At 43.0% G+C, this 20,943-nt stretch overlaps 1 protein-coding gene across 1 annotated transcript in view; it reads left to right on the forward strand.

The window, feature by feature from the left end:
* The window catches only part of LHFPL3 (LHFPL tetraspan subfamily member 3), a 92,767-nt gene that overhangs the window by 37,417 nt on the left and 34,407 nt on the right, over positions 1–20,943 (forward strand). The window contains exon 2 of the mRNA XM_030216429.1: positions 14,053–14,289. Within this exon, the coding sequence (XP_030072289.1) occupies positions 14,053–14,289 (237 nt within the window). The remainder of the gene's footprint in view (positions 1–14,052; positions 14,290–20,943) is intronic.

The following is a 20,943-nucleotide window of genomic DNA, read 5'->3' on the forward strand; positions in this document are numbered from 1 at the left end:
TGAAAAAGACAGGTACAAATCAAGGTAAGGTATACACAAAAAGTGGCACATATGAGTTATCTTGTTGGGCAGACTGGATGGACTGTGCAGGGCTTTTTCTGCCGTCATCTACTATGTTACTTAGGTTGCTATATTTAGCTTATGGTTAATAGTGCCTATCTGAGAACTGTCAAAGGGATCAATAGTACTAAGAATCTGTATGTTGTTGATTCCCTCCCAGCATCTCTCTTGCATGGAGAGAGAGCTGGTTGAGAGCAGACTTCCAGTTTGCAAGGCAAAACTCTTGTCCAGCAATCTGAACTGTAAGTTGTTTTTCCTTGTTTGATTACTGCATTATGTAAGATTTTGGCTCAAGAGTTCTTAGTCTTCTCATAATGTTACTCTGGTTTAAGCTGCAGCCAATTACAGCCAGTGAGAGAGCTGAACAACATCACAGCTTTGAATTACTTATACTCAAGACATTCTGCAATACATTGAAGCTTTGTTTACTTCTACATTCAAAATTGATTCCTAATTTTCTGTTATATATTATGTGACTTGTATTTTATACTGGAATATTGTTTATACTTTAGTTTTGTTTAAGTAAAAAAAACAACCATTTTTTGCATTATCTTGTATTGAGATATATACAAAATCAGTTAGATGGTAACCATAGCAACAACAGATAAAAGCAGGATTAGTTCTCCCCCCCCCCCCCCCCCAAAAAGAATACACATCTTCACAGGATTGTGCTTGATGAAAGCAGATCTGCTAACTCTTAACACCATGAGAGTAAGGTGTTCATGTTTCTCCTTCAATTTTAGCTCTTGTCACTTTCATATTAACAAAGTGTAAGATTGCAATGGAAATATTTTTCAAACTAGGCATCTAGGATCCTAACATAAAGGAGATATTTATCATATGTATGAGCCCAGTGTATTGCAAATACTGGCTAGACTGTGAGCTCTGTGGAGCAGGGACTATCTCATGTGTATCTATGCAACGGTATGTACCTCTAGTATCATTTAACATAGTAACATAGTAGATGACGGCAGAAAAAGACCTGCATGGTCCATCCAGTCTGCCCAACAAGATAAACTCATATGTGCTACTTTTTGTGTATACCCTACCTTGATTTGTACTTGTCCTCTTCAGGGCACTGACCGTATAAATCTGCCCAGCACTATCCCCGCCTTTCAACCACCAGCCACGCCTCCCACCACCGGCTCTGGCACAGACCGTATAAGTCTGCCCAGCACTATCCCCGCCTCCCAGCCACGCCTCTCACCACCGGCTCTGACACAGACCATATAAGTCTGCCCAGCACCAGCCCCGCCTCCCACCACCAGCTCTGGCACAGACCGTACTTACCCAGTGAGGCACACTAGGGACTGATCCCCTTACAACTCGGAGCAGGAAGTATTTAGAAAACTGAAACATTCATCAGATTAGAGGATCTCAAAAGAAGTCACCATTGCACATCACTTTTGCTGGAAATAGTGGTGCCATGTCTGTTGCTGCCAGATCTCCACTACTGCTCTTGCTCAGTCAGAGAGTAAGCTGTATCTAGTGCTTGGTACAAGCTGCCTTGCCGTACCTTGCTTGTCTTAAGGATGAGTGAAGAAGGACATGGGTGCCTGAGGAGGGAGAAAGGATCATTTGCTCATTTTTCTCTCCTGCCCCCCTCCCCCGGAATTTTTTTTTAGTTATGCTGTCCTTGCCCCCTGAAAGTTACTTCAGGCAGCTCTCACGTCCTGACATTCATGCTAAAAGGCCTTGACACATGGAGCAAGTAGTTGGAACTGAGGAGAAGATGTAACTGTACCCTTCACTGCTGCACAAGAGTACAATTTCTTTACCTTGACTAATATGAACAGTCTTCCCAAAAATGATTTAACTGATGCACTTTGAACATATTTATTAAAAGTATGTACATTTTCAAAAGCATAATAGGATGAATATTGATATTTAAATTCTGTTAATATAGTCTTTCTTTTTGATCATAGTCACAAATCAGATTCATGCTTGATTTATTTTTTATTTTTGTTACATTTGTACCCCACGCTTTCCCACTCATGGCAGGCAATGGAGGGTTAAGTGACTTGCCCAGAGTCACAAGGAGCTGCCTGAGCCAGGAATCGAACTCAGTTCCTCAGGACCAAAGTCCACCACCCTAACCACTAGGCCACTCCTCCACTGTTGCTACTATTTGAGATTCTACATGGAATGTTGCTATTCCACTAGCGCAACATTCCATGTAGAAGTCGGCCCTTGCAGATCACCAATGTGGCCGCGCAGGCTTCTGCTTCTGTGAGTCTGACGTCCTGCGCGTACGTGCAGGACGTCAGACTCACAGAAACAGAAGCCTGCGCAGCCTTCTACATGGAATGTTGCTAGTGGAATAGCAACATTCCATGTAGAATCTCCAATAGTAGCAACATTCCATGTAGAATCTCCAATAGTATCTATTTTATTTTTGTTACATTTGTACCCTGCACGTTCCCACTCATGGCAGTCTCAATGCGGCTTACATGGGGCAATGGAGGGTTAAGTGACTTGCCCAGAGTCACAAGGAGCTGCCTGTGCCTGAAGTGGGAATCAAACTCAGTTCCTCAGTCCCCCAGGACCAAAGTCCACCACCCTAACCACTAGGCCACTCCTCCACTCTTTTGAAATGTCTTTTGAAAATGATGCAAAACATACGTTCATATCCCTGATATTTTTTTGGTTGTTAAAAAGCTGGATGTTTCACTTTGCAAAATGGCTATTCATTTTGGATGCTTTCAGTTCAAAAACGTCCATCTCACAGCCATAATCAAACAGGAAGATGTTTTTTTTTAAATGCTCCTCCACCTCAAATTATGTGTATGTAAATACTGTGCTTATACATTTTTTTTACTAGAGAAAATTATTGAGAACTGGTTATTATAAAAGCAATTATATGTTTCATTAGTTTTTCTTATTCCAGTGGCGTAGGGCACTCGGTTCTAAGGTGTAAGTACAATAGTGTCACTATGGAAAGTGCTTGTGTTCCATAGAGAGATTAGAGGAAATAATCATACATATGGACGTAAAAATAATGAGGTGAATATTCAAAAGAATTTATGCAGGTAATTTCAGAGTGTGCTTACTTTGCATGTGGTATGTTTTACATGAAACAAAATATGCATAGAACTGAAAATACAATCTATTTTTCCAATCCCATGTATATAGCAAAAATACAATAGGAGAATGCAGATGATCAAATTTGCAGAATGCAGATGGCACAATATTGGAATATTCACAGAAGGATTTTGTGAGACTGGAAGACTAGATATCTAAATGGCAGGTTAAATTTAATGTGAACAAGTGCAAAGTGATGCACATAGGGAAATGTAATCCCAATTAACGGCAATTTGTAAAAAGGGATCAGGGGTAATCTGGGAAATTACAGAATGGTAAGCCTGATTTCAGTGTCAGGCAAAATAGTGGAAACTATTATAAAGAATAAAATTATGGAATATATAGACAAACATGGTTTAATGGGAAAGAGCATGGGGTCAGCCAAAGGAAGTCTTGCCTTACCAATTTGCTTCATTTATTTGAAGGTGTGAATAAACATATCGATAAAGGTGAACTGGTACCTTTTATCTAGAATTTCAGAAAGTTTTTGACAAAGTTCCTCATGAGAGGCTCCTGAGAATATTAAAAGGTAATGGAATAGGAGGCAAAGTCCTTCTGTGGATTAGGAATTGGTTATTGGGCAGAAAAGAGAGGGTAGGGTTAAATGGCTATTTTTCTCAATGGAGGAGGGTGAATAGTGGAGTGCCACAGAGATCTTGTACTGGGATCGGTGCTGTTTAACATATTTATAAATGATCTGGAAATCGGAATGACAAGTGTGGTGATTACATTTGATGCTGACACAAAACTATTCAAAGTTGTCAAAACATATGCGGACTGTGTAAAATTGCAGGAAGACCTTAGGAAACTGGAATACTGGGCATCCAAATGGCAGATGAAATTTAATGTGGACAAATGCAAAGTGAGAAGTAGAAAACAGAGTAGACCAGGAGTTCAGAGAATTTTTTTATGAAGAGACCTGACATGGCCACATTTTGCTGAAATAGCTGCAGCAGGGATTTGGCATAACACTAATAAATAAACATACAAATCAAAATAAGTTAAAATGTATTGAAATACAAATCATAATTATCCTATATAATAATTCTCACCTCCAACGTTCTAATCTTGCTGCCTGTGTCCGTGGCTCCTTCAGAGTTGCTGAGCTAGGCTCTGTAGTCATGCTGACGTCACCGTTGCAATTATGCTGTGAACTTCAGAACCCGCGAAAAAAAAAAAACATTCCATGCCTCACAGCTGATCCATGTCCAGCGACCCTCCTCTCCCCCTGCCCCCACTGCAGCCACCCTTGTCCAACGACCCTGCTCTTTCACCTGCCTCCCCTCTAGCCACCCAGATTGTGTAGCGAATTTTTGGGGCAGGCAGGAAAGATCCCCGGACTTGCCTGCCCGCTGCTGGTGCTGACCCTCCCCCACTGCCAGATCACTGTTCAAAATGGCCACCGACACTTACAAGGGCGGCCTCCAAGACTACAGCAGAAGTCTCGCGAGTCCGCCATTGGAAGTCTCGGCGGCGCTTGGACAAACAAGAGTTTTCTTCTGCTGGAGGTGAGAGGTTTCAACATGTTTGGGAGAGATTCTGGGATACTATGCAACCGGGGGCCTGCAGTCGGATTCTTAACTAGAGCTTTTGGTTGATGTGAGGACATTGTTTAACTTGCCACATGCAGTGCTGGGTGGGTTTGGGAAGGAACGGTTGGGAGGGGTGAATGAGTGATTGCAATTTTCTACAACTAGTTGCTGTGGTTTGTTTATGTATAATTGTTTATGTATACTAACCTTTTTATTGTTTCTTGTGGTATATTGCATTCTGTGGCTAATAAAAATGATTTTCCATTAAAAAAAAAAAGATCTTGCTAAAAAGTGGGGAAATAAAACCTACGATCAGCAGCTCTTGGAAAATATAAAAGCAGTTAGAGGCAGGGCAGCAGCTTCTCTCCTCTCTCTCACACTGGAATCAGCCATACTGTATTTTAGACTGCTTTGTATACATACTGGGAGGTCAGATTACTGTAACATGTCTAAAACCTTAAAAAGGAGTAACTAAAACATCTTGAAACATCTGAAAGCTGAAAAAAAACACTCAAAAGACTCTTTTGGGCAATATCTACATTCTATGCCCACCTGAAATCACTAATTCTGTAGCGTCCCTCCAGATCGGCCCAGCAGGACTAGTGGGTTGTGCATGCCTTCCAGCAGGTGGAGACTGAAAACAATGTTTCTAAGAGAGCCAATAAGAGCCCAGCTCAGCCCTAACAAGTCTCAGTATTTTCAATCTCCAGCAGGTGAAAGACGTAGTGAGCCCTTCAGTCTCGTTCTATATTTAAGTCTCTATTTAAAAGAAAAAGAGATAAGCATTCTTTTCTTGCTTCTTTTCTGTGCGCTGCTGGGGTTTGTTTGCTGGTTGAGGCTGAGACCCTTGGGGGTTTCTGGTGCCTCAAGGGTGTACAGTCGGGTGGCTGGGTCCCTCCTCCCATCTCTCTTCCTGAACCTTCCCTGGGCACAGTAAGGGCTCAGATGATCATGGTTTGAAGACTAGCCTCCACCCCTTTGAGGTAAGGGTGCTGTAGAGCTGCGGGGAACAGCTACATTGTCCTCAATTGACAAAAAAAAAAAAGCATCAGAACAGAGACAGTGCACTGAATTTTATTTAATTGAAAAAATAAAAAATAAAGACCAGCGCAGTGCCACTTGCTGTTCTCTCCCTGTTCTGCTTTAGTGTGCCTGTTTCCACTTTCAAGTTTGGGCTGAGACCATTCGTTCGGAGCAGTTATGGCAGAGAAGCTCCACAGGTGCGCCATTTGTCAGCGGTGTGGAGTCACTGCTTCCGGTGTGTGTAAAATTTGCACCGCATCAGAGTCTGAGCTCCAGGCGGCTCTGGACATGGGTGACCAGGGATCAGTTGCTTCCAACAGAGTGAGGAGGGGGGAAGAGGTCTCTTTGGTTTCTCAGGTGGGTATTTGCAGAGTGGCCCCTTGGTCCTTCTTGCATTTGTTTGTCAGGCATTACAGAGTGGATGTCCAGGTGCGCCAGGACACGATTTTTGGTCAGCAGGTGATTTTGGCAGGGATCCATTGCCTCAGATACAAAATTAGGGGCCCATGCAGAAACTGTTTTTTACTGTGAGATTGCAATGCAAAAAGGGTTTCAGCACAAGTGTTGTACAGAAATCCTTACCGCAAAGTGCATTAAAATGCACTTAAATGCATATAAATACAGTAATTACTATCCCACAGTCATGCAGAACAAAAAAAAGGTTTTCGTGCGTGTCGTGTGCAGGAAATATTGTGCCCGGTCCAGGGCACCATAGTGGGTTGGTTGAGAGGAGTGAGTTTCTTAACGGCACCCTCTTTCTCCCTCCAACCCAACCAACCTGCCCCAGACTACTTCCTGCACCGGCCAATTAAAGTTAAGTTAAAACAGGCATCTTTTAAAAAAAAAAAAAAAAGGACCCAAATAAGGAAAATAACTGGTGAATTACATGTAAAACAGAAATAAGGCAAAAGAAAATTTGAAAAGAAACTGTGCTGCAGGAACAAGAACTTGTAATAACATTTTTCTCTAGTACAGTAAAAGCAAAAAGCCTGTGAGGAAGTTAGACAACCGAGAGGTAAAAGGAGTAATAATAAAGTAATAGCAGAAAAACTAAAGGGGTCATTTAGTAACATTGCTCACTAATACCATTAATTCACATTATTTACCACAGGGCCCATTGCAGAAAATGAACCCTGTAGTATTTTTTATTTTTGTTACATTTGTACCCCGCGCTTTCCCACTCATAGCAGGTTCAATGCGGCTTACATGGGGCAATGGAGGGTTAAGTGACTTGCCCAGAGTCACACCAATGTGGCCGCGCAGGCTTCTGCTTCTGTGAGTCTGACGTCCTGCACGTACGTGCAGGACGTCAGACTCACAGAAACAGAAGCCTGCGCAGCCTTCTACATGGAATGTTGCTAGTGGAATAGCAACATTCCATGTAGAATCTCCAATAGTAGCAACATTCCATGTAGAATCTCCAGTAGTAGCAACATTCCATGTGGAATCTCCAGTAGTATCTATTTTATTTTTGTTACATTTGTACCCTGTGCTTTCCCACTCATGGCAGGCTCAATGCGGCTTACATATACAGGTACTTATTTGTACCTGGGGCAATGGAGGGTTAAGTGACTTGCCCAGAGTCACAAGGAGCTGCCTGTGCCTGAAGTGGGAATTGAACTCAGTTCCTCAGTTCCCCAGGACCAAAGTCCACCACCCTAACCACTAGGCCACTCCTCCACTGTTGCTACTACTATTTGAGAAGTCGGCCCTTGCAGATCACCAATGTGGCCGCGCAGGCTTCTGCTTCTGTGAGTCTGACGTCCTGCACGTACGTGGAGGACGTCAGACTCACAGAAACAGAAGCCCGCGCAGCCTTCTACAGAATAGCAACATTCCATGTAGAATCTCCAATAGTAGCAACATTCCATGTAAAATCTCCAATAGTATCTATTTTATTTTTGTTACATTTGTACCCCGCGCTTTCCCACTCATGGCAGGCTCAATGCGGCTTACATGGGGCAATGGAAGGTTAAGTGACTTGCCCAGAGTCACAAGGAGCTGCCTGTGCCTGAAGTGGGAATCAAACTCAGTTCCTCAGGACCAAAGTCCCCAGGCCACTCCTCCACTGTTGCTACTATTTGAGATTCTACATGGAATGTTGCTATTCCACTAGCAACATTCCATGTAGAAGTCGGCCCTTGCAGATCACCAATGTGGCCGCGCAGGACGTCAGACTCACAGAAACAGAAGCCTGCGCAGCCTTCTACATGGAATGTTGCTAGTGGAATAGCAACATTCCATGTAGAATCTCCAATAGTAGCAACATTCCATGTAGAATCTCCAATAGTATCTATTTTATTTTTGTTACATTTGTACCCTGCGCTTTCCCACTCATGGCAGGCTCAATGCGGCTTACATGGGGCTTAAGTGACTTGCCCCAGAGTCACAAGGAGCTGCCTGTGCCTGCAGTGGGAATCAAACCCAGTTCCCCAGGACCAAAGTCCACCACACTAACCACTAGGCCACTCCTCCACGCTTTGCTTTTGCCATTACTCAGAAGGATGTAAGGAGCATACCCACACTGTTGTGTAATACTTTAAAATTGTTAGTGACAAGGTTTGCAAAACAAAAATTTACAATTTTGTTGTAATCTAATAAGGGCCTTCTTTTTTGTAAATTACTTATAAACTTCATTTATTTAAGCCTATGAAATAAAAGTAAATACAGTTACCTTTCAGTGCTTACTTTACAATTGATTATTTATACTCTGTTACATTAATTCAGATTACTATTCTGTGCACTTTTTACATTAATTCTCAAATGACTGACCCTCTTCATCTGTAATTATTACCATGGAGGTTTTGAATATCATTAAATTCTTCTCACTGACTGCATTAACTTTCAGAGGTAATTTGATTACCAGTGGAAGATGGAGATTTAACGCCTCAAAGAATTTGTGCACTATCAGTATTTTGCAGTAACTAGATCTAAAAGATACACTAAACCCTGGGAGACCAGATGAAAAAGGCTGGCTGTTTCTCTGAAATATTTTAAGTAATGCTGTCAAATTTGAAAAACAGTGTTGTAAATTGTTTTGGCAATATTAAAAACAGGTCATGCCTCTTCATTCCCCCGCAGTACTGATTTAATAACGTTTGCTGTCAGTGGAATGCATATATTTCCAGAATATGCCAAAGCTTTTTCACATGACAAAACACAATGGGCTTGGTTCCCCACTCCCCCCAAATCCTTTTGGCTTTTAGGTGTGCATAGCAGAAAGTATTTGAGTTTTGTCAAATGGCATCCTACATAATAATTCTCACCTCCAACGTTCTGAACGCTGCCTGGGATCGTGGCTCCCTAGGAGGTGGTGAGCTTCCGTCGGTAGATCAGAGTGACGTAATGTAGGATGTCTCTCTGGCCCTCCCTCGCTTCAAAACGCGATGACGTCGAGGGCGGGTAATCTCTCCTACTCCTCCCCCTGCCTGAATAACGCCGGCGCAGACGCGAATACAACTTCGGATGACAGCACAGGTACGCAACGGCGTCGGGGGGAGGTTTTCCTGTGGGAAGGGGGGGGTTGACAGGGCCGTGGAAAGGGGGTCCAGGGGTCGGTAACGCGGAGGGGGGATTGAAATCGGAGGGAGGGGGGAGTCTGGAACTCGGTGGCAGGGGCGTGAGGGGGCCTTGAACTGGGAGGGAGGGAGAGATGGGGGGTCTGGAACTCAGAAGGCAGGGAAGGGGGTTCTGGAACTCAGAAGGGAAGGAAGGGAGGGAAGGAACGGAGGGGAGGGGGGTCTGGAACTCTGAAGGAAGGGAGGGAGGGGGGTCTGCAACTCGGAAGCGAGGGAGGGTGGTCTGGAACAAGGGAGGGTGGTGGTGATGGTGGGGGGGGGGCAGAAATTACCTTGCTAGCACCTGTTTCATTGCCTATCGAAACGGGCCTTTTTTACTAGTTTCTCATAAAAGGAGAAAGTTATATCAAAAAGGAGGTAAATTTTCAGCAGACAAATGACTGCTTAACTTAAGACAAATTTTAAAAAATCCCTTTAAAGTTAAGTGGCTTTTCAACAGTGGTAAATCTACAGGTGCCATTACTGAAAACCCACATATAATTTTAAATGAATTTCTGATCTAAAATTAGATCTTGCATTTATATATTTAGAGTTGAATGCATACATTATATGAGGAGCAACTGAACTTCACTGTTCTCCATATAACTTCTACCTTTGCCTCAAATGCAGCCAACCCCCGCCCCTAGAAACAGAGAAATTGATGGAAGATAAAATCCATTCAGCCTATTTAGTCTGCCCATAGTAATTTCTACAATCTACAAACCCTTCATCTTTCTCAGAAATCCTTTGTGCTTATTCTGTGCTTTTTTGAATTCTAATACAAAACTAATCTTCACCACGTCTCAGTTCCATGCGTCCACCACCCTTTCCATAAAAAAATATTTTGTTAAATCTCTCCTGAGTTGAACCCCCTTTCACCTTCATCATTCCAGAGCTTCCTTTTAATTCAAAGAGGTCTGCCTTCGGTGTGTTTATACCATGCAGATATTTAAATTTTGAGGACAAGCAGGATAGCAAGTCCTTACTGATGGGGTATGTCACCAGAAGCTTCTCAGGCTTAGAAACATTGCTATCTTAATGGGGCTGGCTCATCTATTCAATGCAAAAAGAGCAGCGTCACACTCACACGGTGTGTTACACATATAAGTGCCAATGTTACAACTTACATGTGTAATTGTCAACAAATACACATGTAACTGCTGGATCTTTTGTAAAACTTACATGTATGAGAGGAACCAATTATGATGTTGCATTCTAAACCTCAAAGTTTGGCTTTTTGGGAAGTTTTCAAAGGTCAAGCATAATTGCTGCTCACTCAGAAGCTCAGGTCCAAATAAGCAGTTTGCTCACATTTATGTGTCATTTGGAAGAGGTGTGAATGGCAGTGGGGAAGTGTTTTGAAATGCATGTATATTCCTCTTCTAAAATGGGAAGTACATTAGAGGGTTGATATTCAAAAGCATTTATCTGGGTAGCAGCACCTGCCGTGGCACTATCCAGATAGTGCTGGAACAGTCTGGGGCCAAGATGCACTAAAAAATCGGTAAAGCCCTTCCCTTACCGATTCCCTTAGCGAATCGGTAAGGAACGGGCATGCATCAAGGAAAAGGAATGCAAATGAGCTGCTCGTTGTAGCTCAGTTGCATTTTCTATTCCATCGGTAAACAGTCGGCCAGTCGAGCATGCGCAGAGCAGCCAAGCGTTATGCTGGCTGCTCTACGCATGCCAAATATGCCTCTGTGCTGCCCGAAAGGAAGACGCTGTGCCGCTCACCCCCTCCATGGCCTGCTGCAGGAAGGCTCCGATGCGGCTCGATCGTGCAGTTGAGGACGTCCATCCAAAAAGAAGTCCTTTTTGGACATCCTCCCCCCCAATAATAAAAACATCCTCCCCCCCCAAATAATAAAAACGTCCTTTTTGGACGTGCTTCACTCAGCTGAGAGACCTGGAAGTCTCTGAGCCAATCACAGCTAAACGTGTTGTGATTGGCTTAGAGACTTCCAGGTCTTTCAGCTGAGTGAAGCACGTCCAAAAAGGACGTTTTTATTACTGGGGGGGGGGGGGGGGACATCTAAAAAGCACGTCTTTTTGGATGGACGTCCTCAACTGCACGATCGAGCCGCATCTAAGCCTTCCTGCAGCAGGCTGTGGAGGGGGTGAGCGGCACAGCGTCTTCCTTTTGGGCGGCACAGGTTTTTATTAAGTGAAGGACGTCCAAAAAGAACGTCTTTGGAGTGGGGGGGGGGGGTTCAGGTAAAGGACGTCCAAAAAGGACGTCCCTGACGACATTTTTTTCTTCCGATTTGCCCCAACGAGAGGTGTAGACCTCCCATTAGGTTTTTCACAGTAAGGGGATTGGAAAACCGTAGTGCATCTCATTATAATAGCCTTTGGATCATCTGCATTCCATTTTCGTTAGCTGCTACCGTGATCGGAAAATGGCTCGGAGAAGCCTTTAGTGCATGCCAGGGTTTACTACTTGCTCATTAATGGCTCATTAAGTTTAGTGCATCTGCCCCCCCCCCCCCCCCCCCCCCCCCCGGGTATGGAGACCAAAGTTGTCCTAAGTGTGTACAGATAAGCTTCAGATAGCAGTTGAAGATTGTCGCTATCCAGATAGTCTCAGGCATTCACCATAGTAGCTGAATAGTCAGCAGCAATCATTATCCAGGTACTGCCACAGAACAACCAGATTGTTTTGCTGCAGTAGCCATTGTTTATCATTTTATTAAATTGATATACCACTTCTTTCGAGCACAAGTCGAGGCAATTTACATATAATTGTACAGGTACTTGTGCTGTCCCTAATGGGCTCACAATGGAGGGCTGAGTGACTTGCCTAGAGTCACACAGAGCTGCAGAGGGAATTGAACCCGGTTCCCCAGGATCTCAATCACTGCCGACCGTTAGGCAACAGTGGGAATCGAGCTTGGTTCTCCAGGTGTGCACCCCGCTGCACTAACCATTAGGCCACGCCTCTATTCTGTTCTATGCATCAGTCTTATATACCGCTTCTACCCTTAAAAAAAAAAAAAGGTCCCAAAGTAGTTTAGAAAGATTAAAAATAAAAGGTACATTAATACAAAAGAAGCAAAAGACTAAAGAACACAAAATGGGTTTAATTATCAGAAAAATAATAGGCCTTTAAATATTTTCTGAGTACAAAATACGAAACAACAAATCTAATAACTTCAGGAAGAGTGTTCCAAATTGAAACAGCCTTGTAAGATAAAGATTGTTTGACCACCTTTTTTAAGCAAACACCTTTAAAAGGAGGATACATAAGCTTAAAAATCCTAGCGCGTCTACCAGGAAGCTTAACCATAGGAAAGATACCATAGTCAGAAACTCTTCTGGAATGTCCTCACAAAACATTTTAAACACGAAACAAGAGATTTTAAAGACTCTCTCAAAAGTGGTGACACATAATAGTCAAATCTAGAGATCTTAAAAATCATACAGGCAGCTGTGTTCTGAATTAGCTGCAACCTTCTTTGCAAGCCATTGAAATTTCAACGTGCAATGAGTTACAGTAATCCAAGTAAGATAATATTATGTATTAAGTCAAAGTTGCAAAACGATATTATTCAAAAAGTGCACAAACAGATCTCAGTTGCCTTACTTAAAAAGAAAAAAATGCACTACACAATTCACCTAAAACTTTCGCAGTACCTTCAAAAGGAAAATAAATATTTCCCTCAAGTAACACAGAAGAGAGTGTACTACAGGCTGAATATGGGGGGGGGGGGGGGGGGGGGGAATAATTTTTTTAGTCTGCCCATACCATACCCCCTTGAAATCTATGGGGCTCATTTTCAAAGCACTTAGCCTTACAAAGTTCCATAGTAACCTATGGAACTTTGTAAGGCTAAGTGCTTTGAAAATACACGTCTGTATGTGCTATGAATACATGTCTAAGTAGCAGTCTTTTGAAAATCACTTCTTACATGTATGCCCATTTACACAGGTAAAGTTACTTTGTATACATGTAAATACTGCCTAACCCTTCTAAAATGGCCTCCATTATCTCATAAGTAGGCATGACCTTGGAGTTGTTCAGATGATCTGGGGGGAAGGGTAATATTGTATTAACAGGGGCAAGGAAAAGTTCATGGAGTGGCAAGGTTATGTTGTGGGATGGGCATAAGAATAGTATTTTTAGAGACTACTGCTCTAACAGGTATCAAGTTTGATGCAAAGCTGTGTTGGTCAAGTAAGACAACTAACTGAAGGTGCTGTACCTGTTGTGTGAAAGGAAGAGCCCTTTATCCATTATGAGGAAGTCTTAAAAAAAAAAAAAGTTCAAAACACACTGTGGCCAGGTTGTTACTCAGCCTAGGGTGGAGAGGCCATATCTCTTCAGCTTTGGCCGGTCTTCACTGGCTTCAGATTGATGAATGGGTTCATTTTAGGTGAACGCATTCTGTGACTGGCAGCAGAGATGTATCTTGTGGGCAGAATAAAGTGGTCGGATGGCCTTTTTTTTTTTCCTGCCATCATCTACTAAATTTCTATGTAAACCATCTGTTACTATGTAACAGTATAAGCTGTTTTGTTTTTAGTTAGAAAAATCATATAAAAACATTTAATTAAAATAAAAATCTTCTGAAACTGAATATTTGAAACTTGTTTGATAAAATAATTTTTTTATTTTGTTTTGTTGTTTTTAAACAAAACAGAGTATTATGTTTCTGTCTGATAGATTGTGCAGACTATGCCATTCCTAAGATGGTGAGGTTATCGTGTGTGTTTGATAAAATGTAGGTTTTTTTTCTGAATGTAGAAATGAAAGCTATTAACACTTTATGCCATTTATTCCATGTGTTTCTTTTCTCTAGCTGCTTGTCTTATACTGGGCTGTATGATTTTTCCTGATGGTTGGGATTCCGAAGAAGTTAAGCAAATGTGTGGTGAAAAGACAGAGAAGTACACACTTGGGTCTTGTTCGATTCGTTGGGCATATATCCTGGCTATTATTGGAATCTTAGATGCCCTGATCCTCTCATTTCTGGCATTTGTGCTTGGCAACAGACAGAACAGCTTATTATCAGAAGAACTCAAAGTAGAAAACAAAGGTAAGGTTGCTTTACGGTAATATAGTACCCTGAGCTGTCTCAGGGTAAATCCTTTACAACAATATAACTATTTTCTCCTTAGCTGCTACCCAGCTATCTTTTTAAGCTACAAATTCAGGTTATAGAAGCTTTTGAGTTCAAAAAGTAATTACTTGACAATAGTTAGAACTGCCAGTGATACAGACCTACTTGTCCTGAAGCACTGTCGTTTTTTTTTTTTTTTTAAATCTCTCTTAAGAATTAATTATAATCATCTTCTAGTGCAGTAGTTCTCAACCTTTTTCAGTCTGGACACACCTGACGAACAGAGCTCAAATATGTGACACACTACATACATGACCCTCACGGACCTTAGTATTCTCGTGAGTTTAAATTTAAACGTGCTCTGCATCCACAAAAATCCAATCTCCCCCCAACAACAGGTGTAGGTCATAACTAGCATATTTTTTCCATGGAAATTACCATACAAAAAAAATTGGATTCTTATGTCATCTGAGTAATAGCAACATAAATCTCTCCACTACCCAGGCACACTGTGAATTAATATAAAACCTGAAAAAAATCCTAACTCAACATACTTACTACAGTAGCACTAATTCGTATGATTTAAACAACATTAACCCCACCTAATAGGCAGCACTGCAAATATTATATGGGGTCCTAGAACAGTAGTTTTTTTAATGTATTTATAAATGACCTAGAGATGGGAATAACTAGTGAGGTAATTAAATTCGCCGATGACACAAAATTATTCAGGGTCATCAAGTCGCAGGAGGAATGTGAACGATTACAGGAGGACCTTGCGAGACTGGGAGAATGGGCGTGCAAGTGGCAGATGAAGTTCAATGTTGACAAGTGCAAAGTGATGCATGTGCGTAAGAGGAACCCGAATTATAGCTACGTCTTGCAAGGTTCCGCGTTAGGAGTTACGGATCAAGAAAGGGATCTGGGTGTCGTCGTCGATGATACGCTGAAACCTTCTGCTCAGTGTGCTGCTGCGGCTAGGAAAGCAAATAGAATGTTGGGTGTTATTAGGAAGGGTATGGAGTCCAGGTGTGCGGATGTTATAATGCCGTTGTATCGCTCCATGGTGCGACCGCACCTGGAGTATTGTGTTCAGTACTGGTCTCCGTATCTCAAAAAAGATATAGTAGAATTGGAAAAGGTACAGCGAAGGGCGACGAAAATGATAGTGGGGATGGGACGACTTTCCTATGAAGAGAGGCTGAGAAGGCTAGGGCTTTTCAGCTTGGAGAAGAGACGGCTGAGGGGAGATATGATAGAAGTGTATAAAATAATGAGTGGAATGGATCGGGTGGATGTGAAGCGACTGTTCACGCTATCCAAAAATACTAGGACTAGAGGGCATGAGTTGAAGCTACAGTGTGGTAAATTTAAAACGAATCGGAGAAAATTTTTCTTCACCCAACGTGTAATTAGACTCTGGAATTCGTTGCCGGAGAACGTGGTACGGGCGGTTAGCTTGACGGAGTTTAAAAAGGGGTTAGATAGATTCCTAAAGGACAAGTCCATAGACCGCTATTAAATGGACTTGGAAAAATTCCGCATTTTTAGGTATAACTTGTCTGGAATGTTTTTACGTTTGGGGAGCGTGCCAGGTGCCCTTGACCTGGATTGGCCACTGTCGGTGACAGGATGCTGGGCTAGATGGACCTTTGGTCTTTCCCAGTATGGCACTACTTATGTACTTATGTACTTAGTACACCTACTACTTGTAAAACAGAACAAGTGGGACTGCTACAGAGTTCTACGCAGAAACTACATGCAAAGAGAATTCCACATCTTGGTCACATGTGAAAAACAGACAATCCCTCACCAAATACAGAACAAGGGATCACAAATTAGAAATATAAAGAAAAAAATTGAACTGGGAATCCCAAGAAGTCAAACTAGGCAGGTACCACAACATCGGAGAAATAAAAACAGAAATGCATTTCTTCTTGAACTGAACAAAACACAGACATCAGTAATGCACATTTCCCAAAGCTAACGTATTCCACCTAAAAATTTCAAAATAATGGAAACTTTCTTTTTCAAGCCCATTGGTCTTAGTTTCTCTTTTCTGCTCTTTTCCCAGTGGGTGTTGTCCATTTGTCCTTTCTCCGCTTTCCTCCTTTCCTCTTTAATTCCCTCACTTCAGTCACCTCTGACCTACTTCCTCTTTCTCTTTTCTGTCTGCCCACTCAAATGTCACCCTGTCACTGACCTCCATGTTTAATTTACCTATCAAGCTTCCATCTCCTCCACTGGCTCTCCTGTCTCACTCCTTCCCTGACCCCCTGTTTCTTTCTCTTTCACCTACTTCCCATTAGTGCACTTCTACCCTTTGTACTCACCATTCTCTTCTCACTCATTTCCTTGAAAACACCCATGGTCTCTCCCACATTGTTCCACCATGCCAAGCATCTCTCCAGTCTCCTCCTTCTCTCAGCCTTATAGCCTTGAGAGTCCAGCATCTCTCACTCTTCTTCCCTCAGTCACCACCTTCCCCTCTCCTCTGAAGGTGTAGCACCTGTTTCTCTTTTTCCCTCAGCTCCTGTCCCTCTTAAGGTTCAGCATCTCTCCCTCCCTCAGCCCCTTCCCTTGCTCCCCACAGGTGCACACCAATTCCTTTCCCTCTCTTAACCCCCCCTGCAAGTCAAGCATCTTCCCTCTTCTTTCTTCAGTCCGCTCCCATAAGTCCAGTACCTCTTTTTCTCTCAGCCCCCCATGAGTCCAGCAGTTCTCCCTCTTCCTTCCTCAGTCCCTCTATAAATTCATCACTTCTGCCTCTTCCTGCCTCAACCCCCACCTCCCCCTTCTCCAGTCCGTGAATCTTCACCTCTTTGTCGGCAGCGCTGTTGTGTACACAAGACGTTGCAGCAGAGGAAAGGTTCTAGATCAGCTCAGGCAGCCTGATATGGCTGATGCACACAAGTGAGATTTCACAGATGGCAGGGAGCGGTACTAGGGGAAGACAAGGGCAAGGTGCTGGATCAGTGGTAGGAGGGAAGAGCAAGACAATCTGCAACCTTCACAAAAAAAAAAAAGCCAAACAGAACCGCTGCTCTGTGCCGATCCCGCGACACACCTCCTCCTGGGTACTCGTGACACACTGGTTGAGAACTGCTGTTCTAGTGATAAGTCAAGAAGAAGTAGAAGTAAGCAGAGCTAAGAAAAGAGAGCAAAGCTAGTATTACTTGTCGAGTAGACAAATTGCTTTTTACTACTACTACTACTGCTTAACATTTCTAGAGCGCTACTAGGGTTACGCAGCGCTGTACAATTTAACAAAGAGAGACAGTCCCTGCTCAAAGAGCTTACAATCTAATAGACAAGTGAACGGTCGGTCCGATAGGGGCAGTCAAATTGGGACAGTCTGGATTCACTGAACGGTAAGGGTTAGGTGCCGAACGCAGCATTGAAGAGGTGGGCTTTAAGCAAAGACTTGAAGACGGGCAGGGAGGGGGCTTGGCGTAAGGGTTCAGGAAGGTTGTTCCAAGCATAGGGTGAGGCGAGGCAGAATGAGCGGAGCCTGGAGTTGGCGGTGCTTTTTGACAGTTCACTTCCTTTAGATCCAGATGTCCAACTGGGCATATTTCTTTTCTTCAGCTTCTGATTGTGGATTTGAAGCCACTGACCTCTATATGCTTCTTTTTAGTAGAGTACTAGGAAAAGCCCGTTTAAATAAATAATATCAAATCTTGGGAGTAACTTATGTTTCTGTTCTTGGAGTCAACCATTTCTTAAAGAGTAATGAATGTGCAACAAGACACTCCTAACGGTAAGAAGAAAGAACTGCAGTTAGAATTCAGGTTCTTCAAGTAGTTCAGTATTTTACCCTGAGGTTCTTTTCATAGGATTTTCCTTTGTGGCTGCTAACATGCTTTCTTCATAAATACTTACTGATGCTACATTAGCACTAGCGGCTTCTGTAACAACTTGCAGGATAGCCACCACCATACCTGTACTCCCTCAGAATAATAATCAGCATGTTAAATATTTGAACCTGAGTTACCTACTTCTCAGCCTTCTTCCCTAAAAGAAAGAAAAGACAGATGCTGGGCATGCTGGAAACATGTGGGAAAGAGCACTGAACATGTGGGAAAGGTGACTAAAATGATAGCGGGGATGGGACGACTTCCCTATGAAGAAAGACTAAGGAGGCTAGGGCTATTCAGCTTGGAGAAGAGACGGCTGAGGGGAGACATGATAGAGGTATATAAAATAATGAGTGGAGTGGAACAGGTGGCTGTGAAGCGTCTGTTCACGCTTTCCAAAAATACTAGGACTAGGGGGCATGCGATGAAACTACAGTGTAGTAAATTTAAAACAAATCAGAGAAAACTTTTCTTCACCCAACGGATAATTAAACTCTGGAATTCGTTGCCGGAGAAAGTGGTGAAGGCGGTTAGCTTAGCAGAGTTTAAAAAGGGGTTGGACGGTTTCCTAAAGGACAAGTCCATAAACCGCTACTAAATGGACTTGGGAAAAATCCACAATTCCAGGAATAACATGTATAGAATGTTTATACGTTTGGGAAGCTTGCCAGGTGCCCTTGGCCTGGATTGGCCGCTGTCGTGGACGGGATGCTGGGCTCGATGGACCCTTGGTCTTTTCCCAGTATGGCATTACTTATGTACTTATGTAGCATAAGGATGGATTGGCAAGGAGTTGAATTAGAGAAAGAAGTAAATAGAGCCACAGAAGTGGTAAAAGGGGGTAATCTGAGATTAGGTGTGGATAAGAGACAGAAGAAAGGGACTGGAGGCCGTGGAGAGGATGAGAGACAGAGGAAAATAGATTAGGCCTGGGGAGGAGGCGAGGACAGAGGGTGGATATTGATTAAAGGGAATTGGGTAAAAGAAGTGAATAAGAGGGAGAGACAGAGTGGCAGCCAGGGAAGCCCAGTTAAAATTTCACTGCTGTTGTATGTGATCATGGGCAGTCACTTAACCCCGATAGAAGAAAGTAGAGTCTGGCCAAAAGACGACAAACCATCACAAGAGATGTTGCTTAATCACACTTTATTCAGAGCATCAGTAGAAGGACCCAGCACAGTCCGTGTTTTGGCAGGACGACCCGCCTGCCTCAGGGGTCACAAACAAACTCTTCTATCAAGTATTGCAGGCTTCAGACCTCATCATGGTGGAGGAGGTCAAAGAAGAGTCTGAAGCCTGCAACACTTATAGAAGAGTGGTTCATCTTTTGGCCAACCTCTGCTTTCTCTTAGAGATTCTTCCTGTTCGTTGTGCCTGCAGTCACTTAACCATCCATTGCCTCAAATTCAAACTTAGGGGCCCTTGCAGAAACAGTTTTTTACCATGTTACCAATGCAAAAAGGGTTTCAGCACAAGTGTTGTGCAGAAATCCCTACCGCAGATTGCATTAAAATGCACTTAAATGCATGTAAATACAGTAATTTACTATCCCACAGTCATGCAGAATAAAAAAAGGTTTTCATGCGCGTTGTGTGCGGGAAATATTGTGCCCGGTCCAGGGCAGCATAGAAGGGTCAGTTGAGAAGAGTGGGTTTCTTAATGGCACCCTCTTTCTCCCTCCAACCCAACCACCCTGCCCCAGACTACTTCCTGCACCGGTCCCTATCTCTGGTAGTCTAACAGCCTACTTAACTCTCCCCAACCCAACCAGACCCTAATCCTGCCCCTGTTCCCCACAGTAAAGCTTGTAGATACCTGGTAATCTAGTGGGACTTCCCCCCACCCCTAACATGAGCACAAAAATCCCTAGTGATCTAGTGGTGCCCCTCTCTCTTCCCTGCACCAACCCACTCACCCCCACATGATACAGGAAATCTCGCCAGTTCTCTAGTGGCACCTCTTAACATCCAGATCCCCTTTTCAAGGCCCCTGGATTCCCCTGTACATGAAAGCAGGAACGATGCCCACTTGGCTCCTGCCTTCGGCACTGCCGTCTTCAAAATGGTGGCACCCTACTCCACATGGTGTATCCCGGGAAGCACTGAGGGGGGTCTGTCTACCATATAAGGGAATTTCTCCCTAACTTCACTTGATGCACCATGGGGCAGGGTACCGGAGAGATCAGGCTCTAATACGAGGCTTTCTGCATGGGCCCCTCAGATTGTACTCCCTCCAGGGACAGAGAAATACTTCCTGGTGTACCTGATGTAACTCTCCTTGAGCTGCTGCTGAAAAGGATTTGAGCTAAATCCAAGTTAAAAATGAAGGGCTAAGAAGGTGAGGGAAGTTGTTTAAAAGCGGAAAGGCAGATGAAAGGTAAAAAAAAAAAAAGGATGATTGAGGAATAAAGGGTGAAAAAGAGAGGTAACTTTTTTTATTTTTTTTATTTTTTTATTTATGCTTTTCAACAAATTACATTCATATTAATATAAATGCAGGATTAAAGATATTATTACAAACAGAGATAAATCTCTCCATTATTAGGATTAATAAACAGGAAACAAAAACATATACATATTGACCACCATAATTTGGAGGAACAAGATATAGGAAAACAAAACCTTAAGGAAAAACAAGGAAAAGAAAATACATTTCCTTCTTACAATCACTCAGAGAGATGAGTATTAGATATCCACAAGATGGTACAACCAGCATGCCATTGGGGCCATTCAGGGCTGGACAGTTCCCTTTTCCTTAGCAATTATAAATTCAG

This window comes from Microcaecilia unicolor, chromosome 10, assembly GCF_901765095.1.
Source record: "Microcaecilia unicolor chromosome 10, aMicUni1.1, whole genome shotgun sequence".
Taxonomy (NCBI): domain Eukaryota; kingdom Metazoa; phylum Chordata; class Amphibia; order Gymnophiona; family Siphonopidae; genus Microcaecilia; species Microcaecilia unicolor.